This window comes from Macrobrachium rosenbergii, chromosome 48, assembly GCF_040412425.1.
Source record: "Macrobrachium rosenbergii isolate ZJJX-2024 chromosome 48, ASM4041242v1, whole genome shotgun sequence".
Classification (NCBI taxonomy): domain Eukaryota; kingdom Metazoa; phylum Arthropoda; class Malacostraca; order Decapoda; family Palaemonidae; genus Macrobrachium; species Macrobrachium rosenbergii.
Genome location: NC_089788.1, coordinates 48904435 through 48922290, shown reverse-complemented (window position 1 = coordinate 48922290; position 17856 = coordinate 48904435). Strand labels below are relative to the sequence as shown.

Below are 17856 nucleotides of genomic sequence, written 5' to 3'. Positions count from 1 at the left end.
CCATTCTATCCTACCTCTCTGAAGCAAACCGCAAGTAAAAAAGAAAAAGCAAAATGAAAACTTAAATTAGATATTCACAACAAAAATGCATACTGTACAATAAACATAATAGAAAAAAGAACAAAATTAATTCATGCAAACTAAGCTCAGATTACCACATCATTACAGCACCATAAGCAGCATAAGTCCGGGTAACGGCACGGTAAATCCACTTATGGCGCCAAAAAATAGGGGTTAACGGCGCCGTGAGGCAAGCACCATAAGTCTGGAACGACGTAACCCGAACCTGACGTAACCTGGGAACTGCCTGTACTTCAGACCTCTTCATTTGTTTAGTTAGATCGAAAGTAGGAGGGAGAAAAAGCTCAATTTTTTTTTATTTTTACTTGCCACTTCACTAAGATATTTCTGAAGCATGCAATCACTGCAGGTTTTGTGTCAGAAATTCCAATTTCAGCAAATTTGTCTTGTTTTTGTGTCTCTGCATCTGATGGAGAAACTTGTTGAATGTTCTTTGGAATAATTTTCAGTATGGCAGGCTGTTCGAGATAACACATTAATCTGATGATGTTTGTCATCTTGTATCTTTCTCTCAGAGCTTTTTTAATTCAGTAGCCAACTGCGGATTGTGATTTTCCAATTCTTGGTAAAACTCAAGTTCATGAAATAGATTTTTAAAGAATATTCTGAAAGTCTGTTTTCTCTAAAATGCTTGTGGCAAAATTAAAACCAAAAATATGTCTTGGTTGTACCTTGGTCTTGGATATTCTTTAATTAGAAAACAAGAAAAGAAATGACAATGGTGTTTTGGTAACAGTAATCAAACTTTAGGCTGCTCCCAGCTTCTTACTGCTGTTCAGGAAGGGTTATCACCCAACAATGTTTACTTTGCACAGTCAAAAGAGAGTGAGATTCTCCAGCCATATCCATTACTGTATGTGGAAAATTTGCCCACCAGTGTGTGCTACAAATTGTAGCAATTTGGTAGGTTAGCACTTCTTTGCATGCCTATGAAGCCATAGGTTGGTGTAGTGTGTTGCTCACTTCCTGTAGTGGATGTGTTATCCTTACTAGTGCTCATATGCATATCAATCCACCAGTAGGTGGAGCACTTGCCTCAATCAGTGCTATTTCTTTTCCTCCTTGCCATCAACCTAGTATTACTTTTGTATCAACACAGAAATGTGTGGTGCCATATGTTGCTGGATCACCCAGCACTGTTTGAGCACAAATGCTTCAATAGTGTTTTGTACTGATACTATTTGCAAGCCAACTGATCTCATTTGTGTCTCAGAGGACTGGGATGGTTGGTATGGGGGCTTGCTCCTCTGATTTAGTAGGAGTTGCTATAGCTCACAAAGACTCAGTTATAGAACATTCTCCATTGGATTCAAATTTATCTAGCACTTGTTCTGCTCAGAGAAACTGCATTTCACATCTACTTTGACAGGTACAGTGAAGGATTCTATCATCTTGGACTTTTTTAGAGGAGAAGAAGAAGAATGAAGACTAAAGCTGGAGCAGATGAGCCCATGATAACTGTAGATTTTTGTTTTGCTAATTAAGGGAAATGCTTGCTACTACCAACTGGTAGGAGTGAACTTTGTATACTATAAGTAGACTGCTCATTGATGCTGCAGGTAGCTGAGAGAATTTAGCAAGCCTACCAGGCTCTTTCTTTTTCTTGGACAAGCTTCTATCCTAAATATCTGGACAGTGGCTTATACTCTTACAACAGCATCTTGAAGAAGGGAGGTGCTATTCTGAGAAGTCTGTCCAAGTTGCCTTTGGTTTGTAGTATTGAGAGCCTGAGGAAAGCTGGCATTATGAATTGTAACTTCTTTCCTACCTACCTGGTTAGAGCAATTGCTGTGAGGTTAGATACCACCACAACCAGAGCCACCATGAAATCACTTGGCAGCTTGACGCCCTCTCACACCAGTTCCCTAGTAGGAGAAACCCTGCACAGTCTTACTCTGGGAGTATTATTGTAAGGCCGGGAGGAGGTCTAGTAATAAATCCTGTCATGTGACTGTGAGGACTCCACTTTGCATTTTCTCAAGCAGAGGATATAGAAGACCTCTCCAAAAATCTTTGAAATAAGATTGTCAGTTGCCCTCTCTGGAAACAAGTCCTCTATAAAAAGCAGAACCTATTTGTCTGTGTCATATACAAGGAACTCAGAGAAATTTCTTGCCCTTGACAGAGAGGTGAGATCTATAATGGCAAGCAGAATGGGTAAGCATCTCTTTTATGGTTCTGTTGGACAGTCTATGGTTGCATCGCAGCCACCTATCTTAGTTGGACAAACTGTATCAGTCCAGCAATGTCCATGTGACCCTCACTTTTGCCACAGTATGCCTGGTTCCAGTATCTTCTCATCTACCTGGCAGCAGACCTCCTGAGAGCCCTCCCAGGCTGGAAGAAGCTCCTCCATCAACCTCACTTTCAGAGACACATCAGAATCTCAGCCTCCTCAATCTTTTTGCATAAAGGCTGTCCAGCAGTGTCTCGTCAGGAGCAGATTTTCATGCCAGGTTGCCAAAGTTGTCTCCGGCCTAGGCATACAAACTGTAGCCAGGTATACAAGACCAGGTGGAGCACAGGAAGGGCTGTGATCCACATATACACTGCCTCTGTCCAGCTAGTAGTGGAGTTAATACTTGAACTTTCAGAGGTCAGGCATTCAACCTGGGCTCTTCCTGTAAGCTTCATCATATGTGCCAGCCTTTTGAAAAGGAGGCTGCACCCAGGACTGTGGCCCCATTTAGAAACTTTGTTTAGTGTACAAAACCCCGGAGGGTGCTCATCTAAGAAATCTTACTCTGAAGACATTTTTAAGACCACTTGCTTAAAGTGAGTAAGTTACAGCCCTCGCTAACCACTAAGAACTGTGAGAGTATTGGCCTGCCCTGTGTTCCTGGTTTTATGGCAAAAATGCAGGAAACATTCTCCCAACCTAATTGTTTGACTTTATTCATTACTTCATCTTTGCCTGTTCAGCTTGGAAAAAGAGAGGACCTCTTTTACCTTGTAAAAGCTATCAGGATTTTTATTCATAAGACCATAGCTTGTAGAAAGGGGATGAACCAATTGTTTTTAACTACTAACATGTACGAGACAGTGGTGTGTAAAAGAAATCATTCATTCTGGCTGTCAGTTCATTTTAAGAGCTTATGTTAATACTTCTGAATTTATAGTAGCCAGGTTCTCGAGAGTCATTATCTGAATAACAGCACAATTTCTCCTCCTGAAATACTGTGGCTACTAAGCAGTCATAAAGTGTTGTAGGTATAGTACTAAAGCAAATACCATTTGTGAAACAAAGCTGATTTTTTTGCGTGCAAACAAATCACATTTTAAAAGGTAATTTGCCCACCTCCCAACTCCATAGAGCTTGCACAATATTTAAGCAACACTTGGAATGACAATTTTCTGCCAACAGAGGGACTTGAGACCCCTAAAGCGCAGATGGCAAACGGGATTCCTCTTTTTTTTTTTTTTTTTAGCGTATCTGGAAAAGGAATTGACACACCTGAAGGTCTTTGTAAAGTGATGGGTTTGTTTTAAAAGTACAGAACATGTTTGTTATGATTATAGTATATTTTGTGAGTGCTGTTCATTACAAGGTAGTCATTAGCAGATACAGGTAATTAGATTTTTTATATATGTAACTTAACAAGTAATTACATTGCTTATAGTTTCACTCGCCAGCAGCTTAAAAATTTTGAAATTCGCAGTACCACTAGTGTCATTGTAGGTGACTGGTCCACTCCCACTTTGGGGGTAAGAGAGGAACGACTTTAACAGCAGATTCAGTTGTTTTTCTGCCGGCTCCGACAGTGGTTCAGTTGTGAGCAGTCAGCTTAAATTTTGGCTTTCGTCGCTTTTCTTTTGAGATTCTTCTTTGGGTGAAGTAGTGGCAGCCTATGGCTTTTGTATTAATGTTAGGCTCTCTCTTAGTAAGGCCGTTAATTTTCAATTTAGGATGCTTTTTCTTCCAATTGGACTTACATTATAACTCGATTGTTGACTTAGACTTAGCTTAGTATGTCTGACTCTAGTGCTGCCAGCCTATGCTTTTACAGCAAAGGCTGCAATACTAGGCTTACTAAAGAGAAATATGACTCTCACTCTATGTGCTTAGAATGTAGGGGACAAGAGTGTTCAATGGATTGAACATATGACGAATGTTCAGAGTGGGATGCTAGAAAATGGAAGGTTTTGGGGTCTCATTTAGTGAAATTAAACAGGGAACTTAAAGCGGCCGCTAGAGCTGAAAAACAGACATTAGATAGCAAGACCATTGTTGGTTCTGCTGATGATGATATTCCTGCTTTACCTTTGCCTGCTCCCGCCGTGTCACCTGTTCCCAATTCTCCAACTATTCAACCTACTCCTTTACCCAGCTCTCTCGCTTCCAAACTCGACCCCCTTGCCAGCCTTGAGTCGAAACTCGTATGTAATTTTGATGTCAAAATGGGGTTAATTGTGGATGCTGTGACCCAGTTGGGTGCTTCAGTGCGTGTCCTTATAGACAAAGTGGAAAAAAGTGCTACTGTTAGTGAAGTGTCAGTGGAGTTGGCGGTGTCCCGCCAATGCTCCTAGGCAAAGGTCACTGGCTTACTCCCCTACACCTGGGAACAGTCATACCGGAGGCCCAAGGGAGGTCGGTGGGGTCTGCCCAAGGGCAGTCGTTGCCTCAATTGGACCTGTTGCAACTTCCCAGGACTCAGCAAAGGATAGCTGTTGGAAAGGCATCCAAATGGAAGTGAGTAGGCTTTCCTCAAGTTCCGAGGTTTTCAGCCTGAGAATAGGCACCGCTGGTGCTTTAGTGATGAATCACGGCTTGTTAGCACCCAAGCACCTGTTAGCGCCCGAGCACCCATCAGCGCCCGTTCCTCCAGTTACGCCTGAGTGCCCATCATTGCACAAGCACCCTTCAATACCCGAGCACCCTTCAGTATCCGAGCGCCCTTCAGCGCCCAAGACTTCAACTCATGGACGGACTTTGCCTTCCTTATAACGCTTGGCACTTTTCCCGATGTGTCTGGCTTCTGATGCCAAACACCTGACAACAGCTATCCTGACACCTTCTGTGGATACAACGGACCCATTGCTAGCTCCCATTCAGCGTCAGCTGGTGGACATTTTAAATTTGCTCAAGAGAGACCCTTCTTCTTTGGCCCAGGCCCCTCGAGATTTGTTTCTATCCCATTTCATCGGAGGATGAAGGTGAAGTTGGTGAGGTGGATCAGGGCTCCCCTCCGACAGCTTATGCAGCTTTATTGATGTACTTGCTGCAGAACTTTCCGGGATTCTTCTCGCCTCCGGCCTCAGCCTCCCCGGCTTCAACATTTTTCATCAGTGACAAGCCTTCCGATTCCTCCAGGTTATCAAAGATGGTGCTTTCATCTTCTGTGAAGAAGGCTCTCAATGATCTGGATGGCTGGCTCTTGGAAAGAGAGAGCAGGGGAAGTCTTCCTTCATCATGTCTTGTGCACTGGAGGTATTCTTCATACAAGACCTGAGAACCTCCCTCACTGGGAGTGGCTGCCTCCTCCCATGGTGACTTCTCAGGACTTGTTGACTCATCTAGGAGGTCAGCCATCGCCGCCACTAAGGTGTTCTCCCCTACAGAACTTGACCACCTTTTGAAGAACTTGTTTAGGATTTTTGAGTTATAAGCTTTTAAGACTGGTCGGTGGGGGCCTTAGCCCGCAAGATTAAGAATTGCTCTTCGCTCCCTGAAGAAGTCACATCGGATTGGCTGAATGTTCTGTCGTGCACAGATAAGGGCATCAGAGACGGCTCTCAAGAGTTAGCCTCTCTCTACACGATGGGAGTACTGAAGAAGAGAGAGCTTTGGTTCTCATTCACTACGAAGATTGTCACAGCTTCTCAGAAGTCTGCCCTGTTGTATTCTCCTCTCGATCGCCAGCACCTCTTCCTTCAGTCTACTTTGTGACATTTCTTCAGAACTTCAGAAGAAAAGTACACAGGACATTTTAGCTTGCTCGTCTCGACGTCCCAGGGAGTGTCCATCGACGAGTACCAGGACCCATTGTCCACTTCAGCCTCTGCCCTTTCGAGGTGGCAGAACCAGAGCCCAGTCTAGGCCTAGTGCGAACCTGCGCTTCTCATCTAGACCTTTTAAGAAGCCCTCTTGCAGGCCTGCTGCTCAGAAGTGAGGGTCCTTTCCTCCATGTGCCAGTAGGAGCCAGGCTCTTCCATTACTGGGAAAGGTGGAGCACAAGAGGAGCTGAGGAGTGGATTGTGTCAGTGCTGAAACAGGGCTACTCTACTCCCTCCCATTCAGGGAGAAGCTCCCATTAGTCAACACGCCTATCACGTTGACTGCTTACTTGGTAGGATCCGAGAAGTATTCGGCCCACTCCAACGAAGTGTCAGCCCTCCTCGAGAAGACAGCCATCAAGGGAGTTGAAGAAATCCAGTGGGACTGTTTTACAACTGTCTCTTCGTAGTCCCCAAGGCATCTTGGGGCTGGAGGCCAGGAGGCCACTACTGGACGTAAGCACCTTGAATTTTTTTGTCAAAAAGACGAGATTCAAGATGGAAACAAGTCACACTGTCATGTCATCCATTTACCATGGCGACTGGTTGACAACTATAGACAGGCAAGATGCCTATTTCCACATTCCTATACATCCAGAATCCAGGAAATATCTACGTTTTGTGTTTCACAACAGAGTGTACCAGTTTTGCGCCATATACCTCAGCCTTTCAACAGCTCCACAAGTGTTCACCCAAGTCCTTGCTCCACTCTCCAAGTGGCTTCATCTGATGGGGGATAAACATCTGCCTCTTCTTAGACGATTGGCTCCTTCGATCGCCGTTGAAGGAGAGGTGCATGGAGGACCTTCGGAAGACCCTTCGTTTATCACAAGAGTTGGGTCTGCATATCAACCTTCAAAAGTCGCAGCTGGTTCCGTCACAGGCAATTCTCTATTTGGGGATGATGATAAACTCAGAGTTTTCAGGTTTTTCCATCACCCAAGAGTTCAGTCATGCCTGAAGAAAGTCGACGAGTTCCTCGCCCCGCAAACCTTTTCGGCGAACCAATGGATAAACCTTTTAGGTACCTTAGCCTCCATGGAGCAGTTTGTTTCATTAGGAAGACTCCATATGAGAACTCTTTGGTTTTATCTGCGGGCCAACTGGGACAGGAAAGCTCAACCAGACACATTCGTCTTCCCGATATCTCAAGAAATCAAGGAGGATCTCTGGTGGTGGAAGTCAGAAGGCAGGCTACCACCAGGGAAGTCCTTTCTTCCTTTGAACCCCAACCTAGACTTCTATGCAGAAGCATCGGATCTGGGTTGGGGAGCGCTTCTAGGCACCCAAGAAGTATCAGGAACTTGGTCCCAGGAGCAGATTCACTGGAACATCAACCTCAAGGAGTTGATGGCAATTCGGCTGGGCCTTCAGCATTTTGCTTCAATAGTCCGCAATCAAGTAATGACCGTATATTCGGACAATACTATGGCCCTGACGTATATAAAAAAGGAAGGGGGGGCTCATTCGTTCTCCCTTTGTGAAGCAGCGAGAACCCTCCTTTTTAAGGGCAGACCACAACCAGACCAAGTTGGTGACACGGTTCATCAAGGGCAAGCTCAGTGTCCTTGCAGACAGGTCGAGCCATTGCAGTCAGGTACTCCCCACAGAGTGGACTCTTCATCTGCAGGCTTGCGAGGATCTGTGGAAGCTGTAGGAAAGACCTCTTATAGATCTGTTTGCGACGTCCAAGAATCATCATCTACCAGTCTGTTGCTCTCCAGTACCAGACCCTCTAGCATGGGCAATGGATGCCATGCTACAGGACTGGTTGAACAAGGATCTCTACGCCTTCCTGAAATTCTGTATGATACAAGAAGTCCTCAACAAGTTCCGCAACCACACAAATGTCATGGTGACTCCTGTGGCCCCGTTCTGGCTGCAGCAGGAATGGTTCCCGGATCTCCTCAAGCTGCTGACGGACTTCCCAAGGTTGTTACCACACCAACCAAGTCTGTTCAAACAACCCCACTTCAGGTGGTCCCACCAAGGATTGTCCACTCTGGCCCTGAGAGGGTTCAGACTGTCAAGAAACTCCTCAGACAGAAAGGGTTTTCAAGAGCAACTTCAGAGGCTATTGCCAAGTGTAGGCACTCCTCTCCTGACAAAGTCTATCAAACCAAGTGGACAATCTTCAGAGCCTGGTGTAGAAGACATGACATCTCATCTGTAGCAGACATTGTTGAATTTCTCCAGTACTTGAGGACATCTAGGGGCCTGTCCTCCTCTATGATCAGAGGGTACAGGGCTATGCTGAGTTCGATGTTTCGGCACAGTGGTGTGGATCTCTCTGCTAACCAGGACCTGTCCGATCGCATAAAATCCTTCAATACCTCCAGATCCAAGGGGCAACAGGCCGTCTCTTGGAATCTGGATGTAGTTTTGAAGTGGCTCTCCGGACCCCGCTTCAGGCCTCTTTGTTCTGCTTTGTTATGAGATCTTACCAGGAAGACCCTCTGTCTTGTGACATCAGCGACCGCCAAGTGTCAGTGAAGTGCATGCTCTTGACAAGAGAGTGGGATTTTCCCAAGGTGATACCATATGTTCCTTCACCCTGGGCTTTATTAGCAAAGAATGAGGACCCAACCAAGCCCTGGCCTTGATCCTTCACTTTTAAAGACCTAATTGAAATACTAGACCCAGATGAGGAGGAGAGAGTTCTGTGCTCAGTGAGAGCACTAAGGTACTACTTGCACAGAACGGAGAAGATTCAAGGTCCTACGAGTAATTTGTGGTGCACGGTTAGGAATCCATCACGTGCCCTATCAAAGAACGGTTTGTCTTTCTTCTTGAAGGACCTGATCTCTGAGGCCCATTCTCAGGTTGAAGAAGAGGCTTTAACATCCGTCAAAGCTAAAGCTCACGAGATCAGAGATGTCTCCACGTCTTTAGCCTTCAAGCACAACCTGTCTCTATCATCATCAATTCTTCAAGCGACTTACCAGAGGTGCAAGTCTATCTTCACGACCCATTATCGTCGTGACATGGAAATTACTTTTGAAAATTGTAGTACTTTAGGGCTGTTATCTGTGGCTGGCATGGTGTTGAGGGAGGAAGTGTAGGAAGCTTTTCTTCCTTCCTTTTCTCTTCGCCTTGAACTTAGGTCGTAAGGGAAGCCTGGGGGTACTGTGTACCTGTAGACCCACCAGTCTTTTTTTAATGGGTGGGTGGTGTTTTTCTGTTTTGTGGTGTAGGTTATGTTCATGTTCATTGATTCTGGTCATTTGGTTGGTCAGTATGTTCCCAGGGCAGGGGCAGCTGGCTTCTTGTATACTTTGTTAGTCACTAGGTTCATCCCTTACTGCAAAATACCAACTGATGTAGAGGTGTGTCTAGCCAACTCGCCACACCCTACATGGTTAAGAAGAGCACCGACTAGAGGTAGTATCTATGTGCAGCAGCTTTCCTACTAGGTAAGGACGATAAGCATTGTACCAATGCTAATATGGCTATCCTCTAACTCATTATCATTCATAATGTTTTGGGGTAATTAATCCATATATCCCATCTCTGTGTCAATTTGGGATTCAGCAGTGTAATTACTTGGTAAGTTACATATATAAAAATGACATTTTTATGATAAAATAAAGTTTTATATATACTTACCAAGTAATTACGAATCAAGCTATCCATCTTCCCCTCATATGGAAAGAAGGGCAAAAACAATTGAACCTCACTGTTGAAGTTGTTCCTCTCTTACCCTGAAAGTGGGCAGGGACTAGTTTTTAAGCTGTCGGCAAGTGAAACTACAAGCAATGTAATTACTTGGTAAGTATATATAAAATTTTTTTTATCATAAAAATGTAATTTTTATATTCATATCTGCTACAGATATCATTAGAGTAGCAGGACTGTGGAATTTTTATTATTTATATATGCGGCCTCAGAGTGGAAGTGTTTAGTATCACTTCAGGAAATATATTTTTTTGTAGTCTTTTGGCACAGTAGTAGTTTTGTAGTAACCTGTCATATCTATTTACATATCCTTCTTGTTGTGATCTAACACGGGATTTTAGAACATGCATGATTTTGGCCAAATTCCATTTTGTAAATGCTGTATGCATAGCAAAATTGAACTTGGAGAAGACAGAATATAGAGACCCTTTCAGGTGTAAGGTGATTACAAATGTCTCATAACATTGTCTTTCAGCTTTGGCTGTGGGTTTGAAAATCTGACAGAATTCCAGCAGTTAATTAATTGGTAGTTTTGTTACATATCCAGCTTTTTTTTATTTTTATTTTGCCATTTACTTTTTGTAGTGATGATCACTCAGCATCAGATTGTCTTGCTTTTAAGAAGTTTTTGGAATTACATCAAAGCTTATTACTGACATAGAGTATGTATTTAAGTTTGTGCTCATATTAGTGTTGATGCATGGATATCCCTTTGCCATTTAGACTTTTGCCAGACTAGCTCAATAACATGAGCACAGTTTTTCATGTGGTATCTTCTGATTGTTGGCTGCATATCCTATTCTTCACTTCTGGCAAGCTTTTTTCTTTATTAAAAACGAAGTGTGTGCTTTCATTTTGTTGAAAGAGCAATCCAACTTTAATTTCAATACAGTATGTACATGTTACTTGGTATCTGAAATAAACCTTGCAGCATTGCATTGCCATTTTTATATCATTAAATTTAAACATTCAATTCTATCCCTTTGGGATCTACCTAACATATCTATAGTATCCTACATGAACTATCCTTTCCTTGCTTTGAGCAGTATGTCACAGTGACTCAGTGTAAACACAAAGAGAATACCAAAATCCTTATTAGTTTAAATTCAAGAGGTTTTAGTTACATATTTCATTTTGTGAGAGCTTCAGTCTATTTTTTAATCTACTGGATAGTAGAGCCATGCGTGTATTTCTGTCTACTTTCCTACTTATTTTTACTTTTTAAAAGAATAAACACAGTCTTTTTTTTAATAAGGAAGAGCAATATTTTAAGGTGAACCTCTTGAATGGCTGGCCATTATGACATTTAAAATATAGTTTAGTGTCATCAAACTTCTTTGCACAATAGAATATGACGAAAAATCTTCATTCAGTTATTACTAAAGTCTGAAAGAGGCCTATAGGGGCCTGGTGCAAGAAGAAACGATTCACAGTAAGGCCATAGAGCCTCTAGAGTAAGTAGTTTTCCACAGAGTGGCTGGTTCTCTTACAAGTATAATGGCAGTAATGTTTTTTATTTTCTTTAGATAAACTTATCCTGAGTTTTCAGTTTACACTGTATTGATATAATGGAGCCTTTCAGTGTTCTTTGTGTTTAAACAGGATCTTTGTGACTAAATGGGCTGACAGGCAAGAAAAAATACAGTTCAGTGTGGTACATGTTAGCTTATCATAGTTCATTAACAAGATATTTTATGTCTTCAGATTTAGTTAGCACTTTCCACTTTGGAACTGTAACAAAGTTTATTTCTTATAAGTAAGTATTGTTTAGATACTTTCAATTATAATTTTCATTTCATTTTTTTACTCTCATTAGAAAAAGTTCAGGAACTGAACCAAATTAATAAGACACGACTTTGATGGTATGTAGTTTAACCACAAAAAAGTATATTTTTGGTATACAAACCACTTAAGAAAAAAGCCTACTCATTCATTCATCTTACTCTTACTGTTTGTCTGGCAGAGTGTCTATTTGTCTAAGAAATATATGTTTTTTTTTTATCACTGTGTGAGTACAGTACATTACAAGACAGTACATAATGTAAAGATACTTTAGATCCGCACATTAGTATTTATGGTTTAACATTCCTCTCCTCTCACCTGACCCCTTGCTGATGTTTTTCTGCCTCATGTGTAACTCCTGGATAGGTCCAAGGAGGTGACACAGCTCATTTTCAGGTTTGGGTGTGGGGTTCTGGACCCTGTCTGGCTCTGGGATCAGCTGAGGCAACCATGCTAAGGCCACGTCCAATAGAAGAATTGGCAGGACTCAGGATTGTAGATATATCTGCTGGAGATTCACATGCTCTTGCTTTAACACATGAATCTGAGGTGAGGTTAACAGCCATACAGTTGTTTCTCAGTGGTATCAAATTTTAAGTTGATTCAGCCATTGCAATATGATACCATGTATAGTTTTGAATTTATAAGTATTTTGAGATAATTTACGAATATTTAAAATGTTTGGCTATTCTTAAAGGTATATGCTTGGGGTTCCAACACAATGGGCCAGTGTGGCCAAGGCCACACTTTATCTCCTATAACTCGGCCAAAGAAAGTTATGGGCCTTGATGCTGCTGTTCACCAAATAAGTGCTGGCACTACACATTCAATAGCTTGGACAGCCATCCCTACTGATAGGTATGTCTGATGTTTGAATCTAACATAATTTGTGTAAACACTACTCTGTTGGTGTCTGTGGGTGCAGTCTCTGAGATTGTATACCTGTAACCATCTACATTGTAAGTTTCATATATGAATAATTCAAAATATTTTGATCATGTTAAGTTTTTATAACATAAAACATATTTTTCATGCAAACCCATCAAACATAAGTACTGTAACCCAAATTGCCATTACGATATCCTCATTCACACCTATACTGAAGAGGTAATAGAATGATGAGTGACAGTTTACATGTGCTCCTGATTACAGCCAGTTGGAGGTAAGAACTTAGCTCATTCTATTATGTGAGAAGGATATGTGACACAAGAATGAGTGATTGATGGGTTTGTATGAAAATATGGTTTATGTTGACTAATGGGCACAGTGACTACTTGGGGACAGAGATCAGGAACCAAGTGCCCCAGATATATTGTTAGTACGTGGTTGGAAGCATTGAGGGAACACCAATGGTTTGTGCTTGAATAGGTTAGAAACAAAACTGGAGCTACAGTAACCATTCAACTAGTTTGTAGATGCACATAACCTTAGAACTACATCATGAAGATGCATAACATGACTAAAAGGAAGAAGTTAGAACATCTTCAGCTGTTGGTAAGGCTTGATCAACTGTGACCATGGCCCTAGCAAATACAATCTCACCCCTTATCTATAAAGTCACAATGTTAGAAGAGAGCAGAGGTAGACTAACACATCCAAGTGCCTGCATTAATAATAACTGATATCTTTACTGTCTTTTTGAAGGCCAGGAAAGCTGATATAGTTCTGATGTCGTTCGCTGTCACTCAAATCTGAGCAGCTTTCTTCTTGAAAACCTCTCTGTAAGCACTAAGAATGGCCTGTCTTGGCCATATTTATAGAAATATGCTACTTCTGCTGGTTTGTGGAAAGAAGCTTGAGTTTTTTCTTCTGAAACCTGTCATTCTTCACAGGTAATGTCAGAGAGCATTCACAAAACATGATTGGAGGCCTTTTACTTTATCGGATGTCAGGGCTGTCATTCTATCCTGAAGACCACTAGTTCGGGCCTGTATAGCAAAGTCAGGGTCAAATATAGGACCTACAGGAGACCATCCCTTAGTGTGCATCACATTACCAGAGAGGCCAAGAAGTTTCCTAACACATCTGGAAGAAGCAAAAGTCAACTGGAATACTGTCTTCAGTGTGAGGAGTTGAAGAGAGGCTTTGTGTTTGGGGAGAGATCCTGGTTAGGAGATTAGATTGTTCTGCAAGGAGAACTGCTTGAATAGCCTCCTGAGGTCCCTGGAGACTGTGCCTTAAATTCCTTGAATCTAAAACCTGCACGGGGGCTGCCTTGTAGCCTTTAATTGTGTAGGCATAAAGCGGCATCAAGTGAAGAATGATGGTCAAAGGACAAAAATGGTGAGAAATTGCTTAGGCATTGACTTTCAAAAAGCCTTGCATTTTGAGATCTTGTTTGATAATCTTAAAGGAACCTGAATTTCTGTAGAATATGTTGAATATGGCTGTTTCAGGAACTTCTTCGAAGAAGGATAACAGCAGTTTTAGGAAGCCTAAGTACTACTTTTGCTGGGACCATAGAGGAGCAGTGACAATCATTTGTATAAGGTTGGAGGATTCCATCTCTGGCATAATCTTCCTCAGCTTGTTGGGTAGAGAGAAAGTTTATATGTAGAGTCAGTCCCAGCTGCGTAGCATTGTGTCAAACCTCCAGGCTGCTGGACCAGATTATGCTGAGCAGTATATAAAGAGCTTGTTGTATAAGCTTATGGCATAAAAGTCAACCAGCGACATGTCCCATAACCACCATTCTGAGAGGAAGTCTGTTTTCCTCTACTGAGGCTACTTGCTATGACATTTCACTTCCCTAGCAAGAGCCTTGGAACTCCTTGGCTCTGGCTATATTTCTCCCTGGTTCCTGAGGTAAACCAATGATGTGGTATTGGATGCAATGGCTCCAAGACCTTGCCTTTTGCAGTTTTGTTGACTAATTTTTGTCTGCTTCTGACCATACAGTAAACCCTCCGTATTCGCAGGGGATGCATTCCAACCCCCCCCCCGTGAATAGTTAATGTCTGTGAATACTTAGAACCCTCCCCCTAAAAATATTTATAACTGCCTGTCTTGAAAGTTCAAATACCAAATGTATACTTAAAGTATCATCCTGTGTCAAATATACCTTAAATTATTATTGTATTACTGTATTAATCTTTGAAATTACATTATTAATATCACTTCAAAGTCATCTTAAACATTAGTACCCTTAAAAATTTATACAGTACATAAGTACTTTTAATCCTTCCAGCCAGAGCAGAAAGAGAGAGAGTTACCACTAATTTATATTCAGCCAGCTTGCAGCAAAAAACAGAGAGATAGAGAGAGAGTTTGTCTCTCTAATCTCTTGAGGAGTGTTAATCCGTTTCTCTTTAAGCAACTGACCAAAAAAAAATTTTTTTTTTTTTGTCTTCCAAAGATGTATTACTTGTATGTAGTACACATTTTTAAAACACTATGTACACGCGCACTAACACACACACACACACACACACACACACACACACACACACAGAGTTTGTCTCTTTAACCTCTCAAGGAATGTTAATCTATTTCTCTTTAAGCAACTGACCAAAAAAAGTTATATTGGTTTTTTGTCTTCCAGAGATGTATTACCTGTATGGACTACACAGTTTTAAAACACTATGTACACGCACACTCACAAACAGTGTGCATATGTGATAATACCAATTGGTTAAAGAGACTCAAATTAGCAGTATCTTTTCCTGAGAGAGGGAGAAAGAGAGAGAGGGAGAGAGAAGGGCTGAACTAAGTATCTGTTTATCTGTCTGTTTATCTATTTCTCACTTTCTACCCTTTGGTGAGAGAGAGAGAGAGAGGGAGAAAGGAAATAAGAAAAAAAAAAAAATAGAAATTGTGGCAACGTTTACCCTTGGTCAGAAATGTCGAGTAATTTGACATATTTGACAGGTTCACCCTCCCCCCTGAGCTCCAGGACTCAGGAAAAGATCGGGGTTGAAATTAGTTTGTTTAATATTTTTCATAACTTACTTTAGAAATGCTTAAATGTTATAAGTACAGTATATTATTATTATTATTATTATTATTATTATTATTATTATTATTATTATTGTTATTATTATTATTGAAAATTAGTACTTATTACAGTATTAGGTAAATCATTTATTTATCATACAAAACAAATAAACATGCCATAAAAATTCTCTCATCTTAGTAAGAGAGAGAGAGAGAGAGAGAAAGAGAGAGAACTGAGATAGGAAGGGAGAAAGAGAGAGAGAAACAGGTCCCCTGAATGGAGGGGAGGAAACCAGTTTCTTACTATCCTTTTCTCTTTGTCTATGAGTTCCGTATCATTTCATCTTATTATAGAACATATTATTGAATCTTACAGTATTATTATTATTATTATTATTATTATTATTATTATTATTGTTATTATTATTATTATTATTATTATTATTATTATTATTATTATTATTATTATTATTATTAACCCTTAAGGGACGGCATAATTTATCAATGTGCAGCACCCCAGACCGGGGAAACTTTGAGGTTGGCAAAATAAAAATAAAATCACATCAATGGAAAGAGAATGACACGTGCATTCACACAGTATAAATAAAAAAATTCTAACAAATTTTCTCTACCTTCTGCGAGAAGTTGAAAATGACTATTTACAACCCCTTGTGGGGCCTCATTTAACAGACAATCATAAATTTTACCAACATATATATGTTTTTTCTAATAAGTTTTTTGGATTTTGTAAAATTATTATTACTGCTCACACAATATCAAAACAGATAAGAAATAAAAGCAGTAACAAATTTTTTGCATATTTGTTGTAAAATATTCACGTAAGTTTACGAGAAGGAAGATTCAGTAACTTATTTTTTTACTTTTACATGCTTTTTCTAATATTTCTTTGCAATTTTCTTTGTAAAATTACATTTACAACCGACATACTATCGTAAAAGACAAAAACAAAAAACAACAGCAACCCCTTCGTATATTTACGAGCAAATTTACAAAAAGACTCATGTGAGAGAGAGAGGTGCAGTACCTTCCCCCTTGAAGTCATAAGGATTTCTGATACTGGCCTAACTCTCACTTCTGTATAAAAGTTGCCATTAGTGAATTTATAGCATATAGAAGTATTGGCACCTTTGTTTCGAATCATTATTACATAACAGTGGTGCGTAATTCTGCTTCACACTGAAGCGCAATTCGTCCACCTCCCCAAACCTGTTTTACTTCACACTGAAGCTCAATCCGTCCACTAAGGGTTAATACTTGAAAATTAGTAAATAATTTTTTTATTATAAAAAATGTATTTAGTCATGAAAATAGCATCAAAATACACTAATCAGTGAATATTTCTCAACGGAAATGTCCGCAAATTACTGAATTTTTCGTGAATAATTTATAGATGTGTTCCACAGGAAATCCTGCACATCGTGAGAATGCGAATACTTGGTGTTTACTGTATTCCTGTTGCTTGACAGCTAAGGAAGTGTGCTCCCAATGTGTCCTGCCCTCACTGAAGAACCTGAAGGACATCTGCCTATAAAGTAACAGGAATTGCATATGGAAGAACTGCAGCTACCTGCTACTTGCCATAGGCAGTGGTAAGGATCTCATCCTAAATCTGCTATGGGGTGCCAACTTCTCCAGAGAAGAAGGGTGACCCAGGAGAGACTGTCACAGCTTGGCTGGAGACTGGAATGTCAACTAAAATCCTGAATTACTCTGAGTAGCTGGGAGATCCTGAGCTCTAACGGGGTGAATCAAGGCTACCAGAATGTTTAGCTTCATACGAGATATGTTGCTGTTGTTGGGGGTTGCGGTTAAGATCTGATTTCTTACAGTTGCCTGGCAGGCCCAACTCATGGCAAAGCTGGAGCGCTTGTCAGGTTCTCTTGCAGTTTCATTTTTGTCTCAAATAGTAATAGCCAGTCGTCCAATTATTGATGAAGGTTTACGCCAGACAGATGTACCCAGGTTTCCAAGGGCACCAAAGACTTGCTGAGCTATTACCGGACGAAAGCAAAGTACCCAAAACTGGAACATTTCGCCTCTTCAAGCAGTTCTGGGATACTTCCTCAATGCTAAATGAATGGAGACTTGGAGTTTTATGTGTCTAGTAGGTCCAAAGATGCCATCAAGTCCCCCTTCCATTTGAACTCACTGGCTGCATCATTTCCATGGAGACAGGGTCTGCTGCAGGAAGTTATTTATTAGGCACCATCCTCCTGTTACTTTTAGGTCTAGAACTGGTGGCTATAGAATACCAGTGGTCCATCAAAAAACCTGTTTGACTGCCTGCTTCTTGGTCATGAATTCAACTCATTTTCCAAGGTTTTGGACCTCTGGGTTGCCCAGGTAAATCCCAAAATCTTCTGGGTGTGA

The 17856-nt window shown here is 41.0% G+C and overlaps 1 protein-coding gene across 1 annotated transcript in view; it reads left to right on the top strand.

Annotated features, from left to right (window-relative positions):
- The window catches only part of LOC136831091 (probable E3 ubiquitin-protein ligase HERC1), an 801341-nt gene that overhangs the window by 206922 nt on the left and 576563 nt on the right, over positions 1-17856 (top strand). Inside the window, exons 14-15 of the mRNA XM_067091041.1 lie at positions 11899-12081; positions 12230-12390. Coding sequence (XP_066947142.1) covers positions 11899-12081; positions 12230-12390 — 344 coding nt within the window. The remainder of the gene's footprint in view (positions 1-11898; positions 12082-12229; positions 12391-17856) is intronic.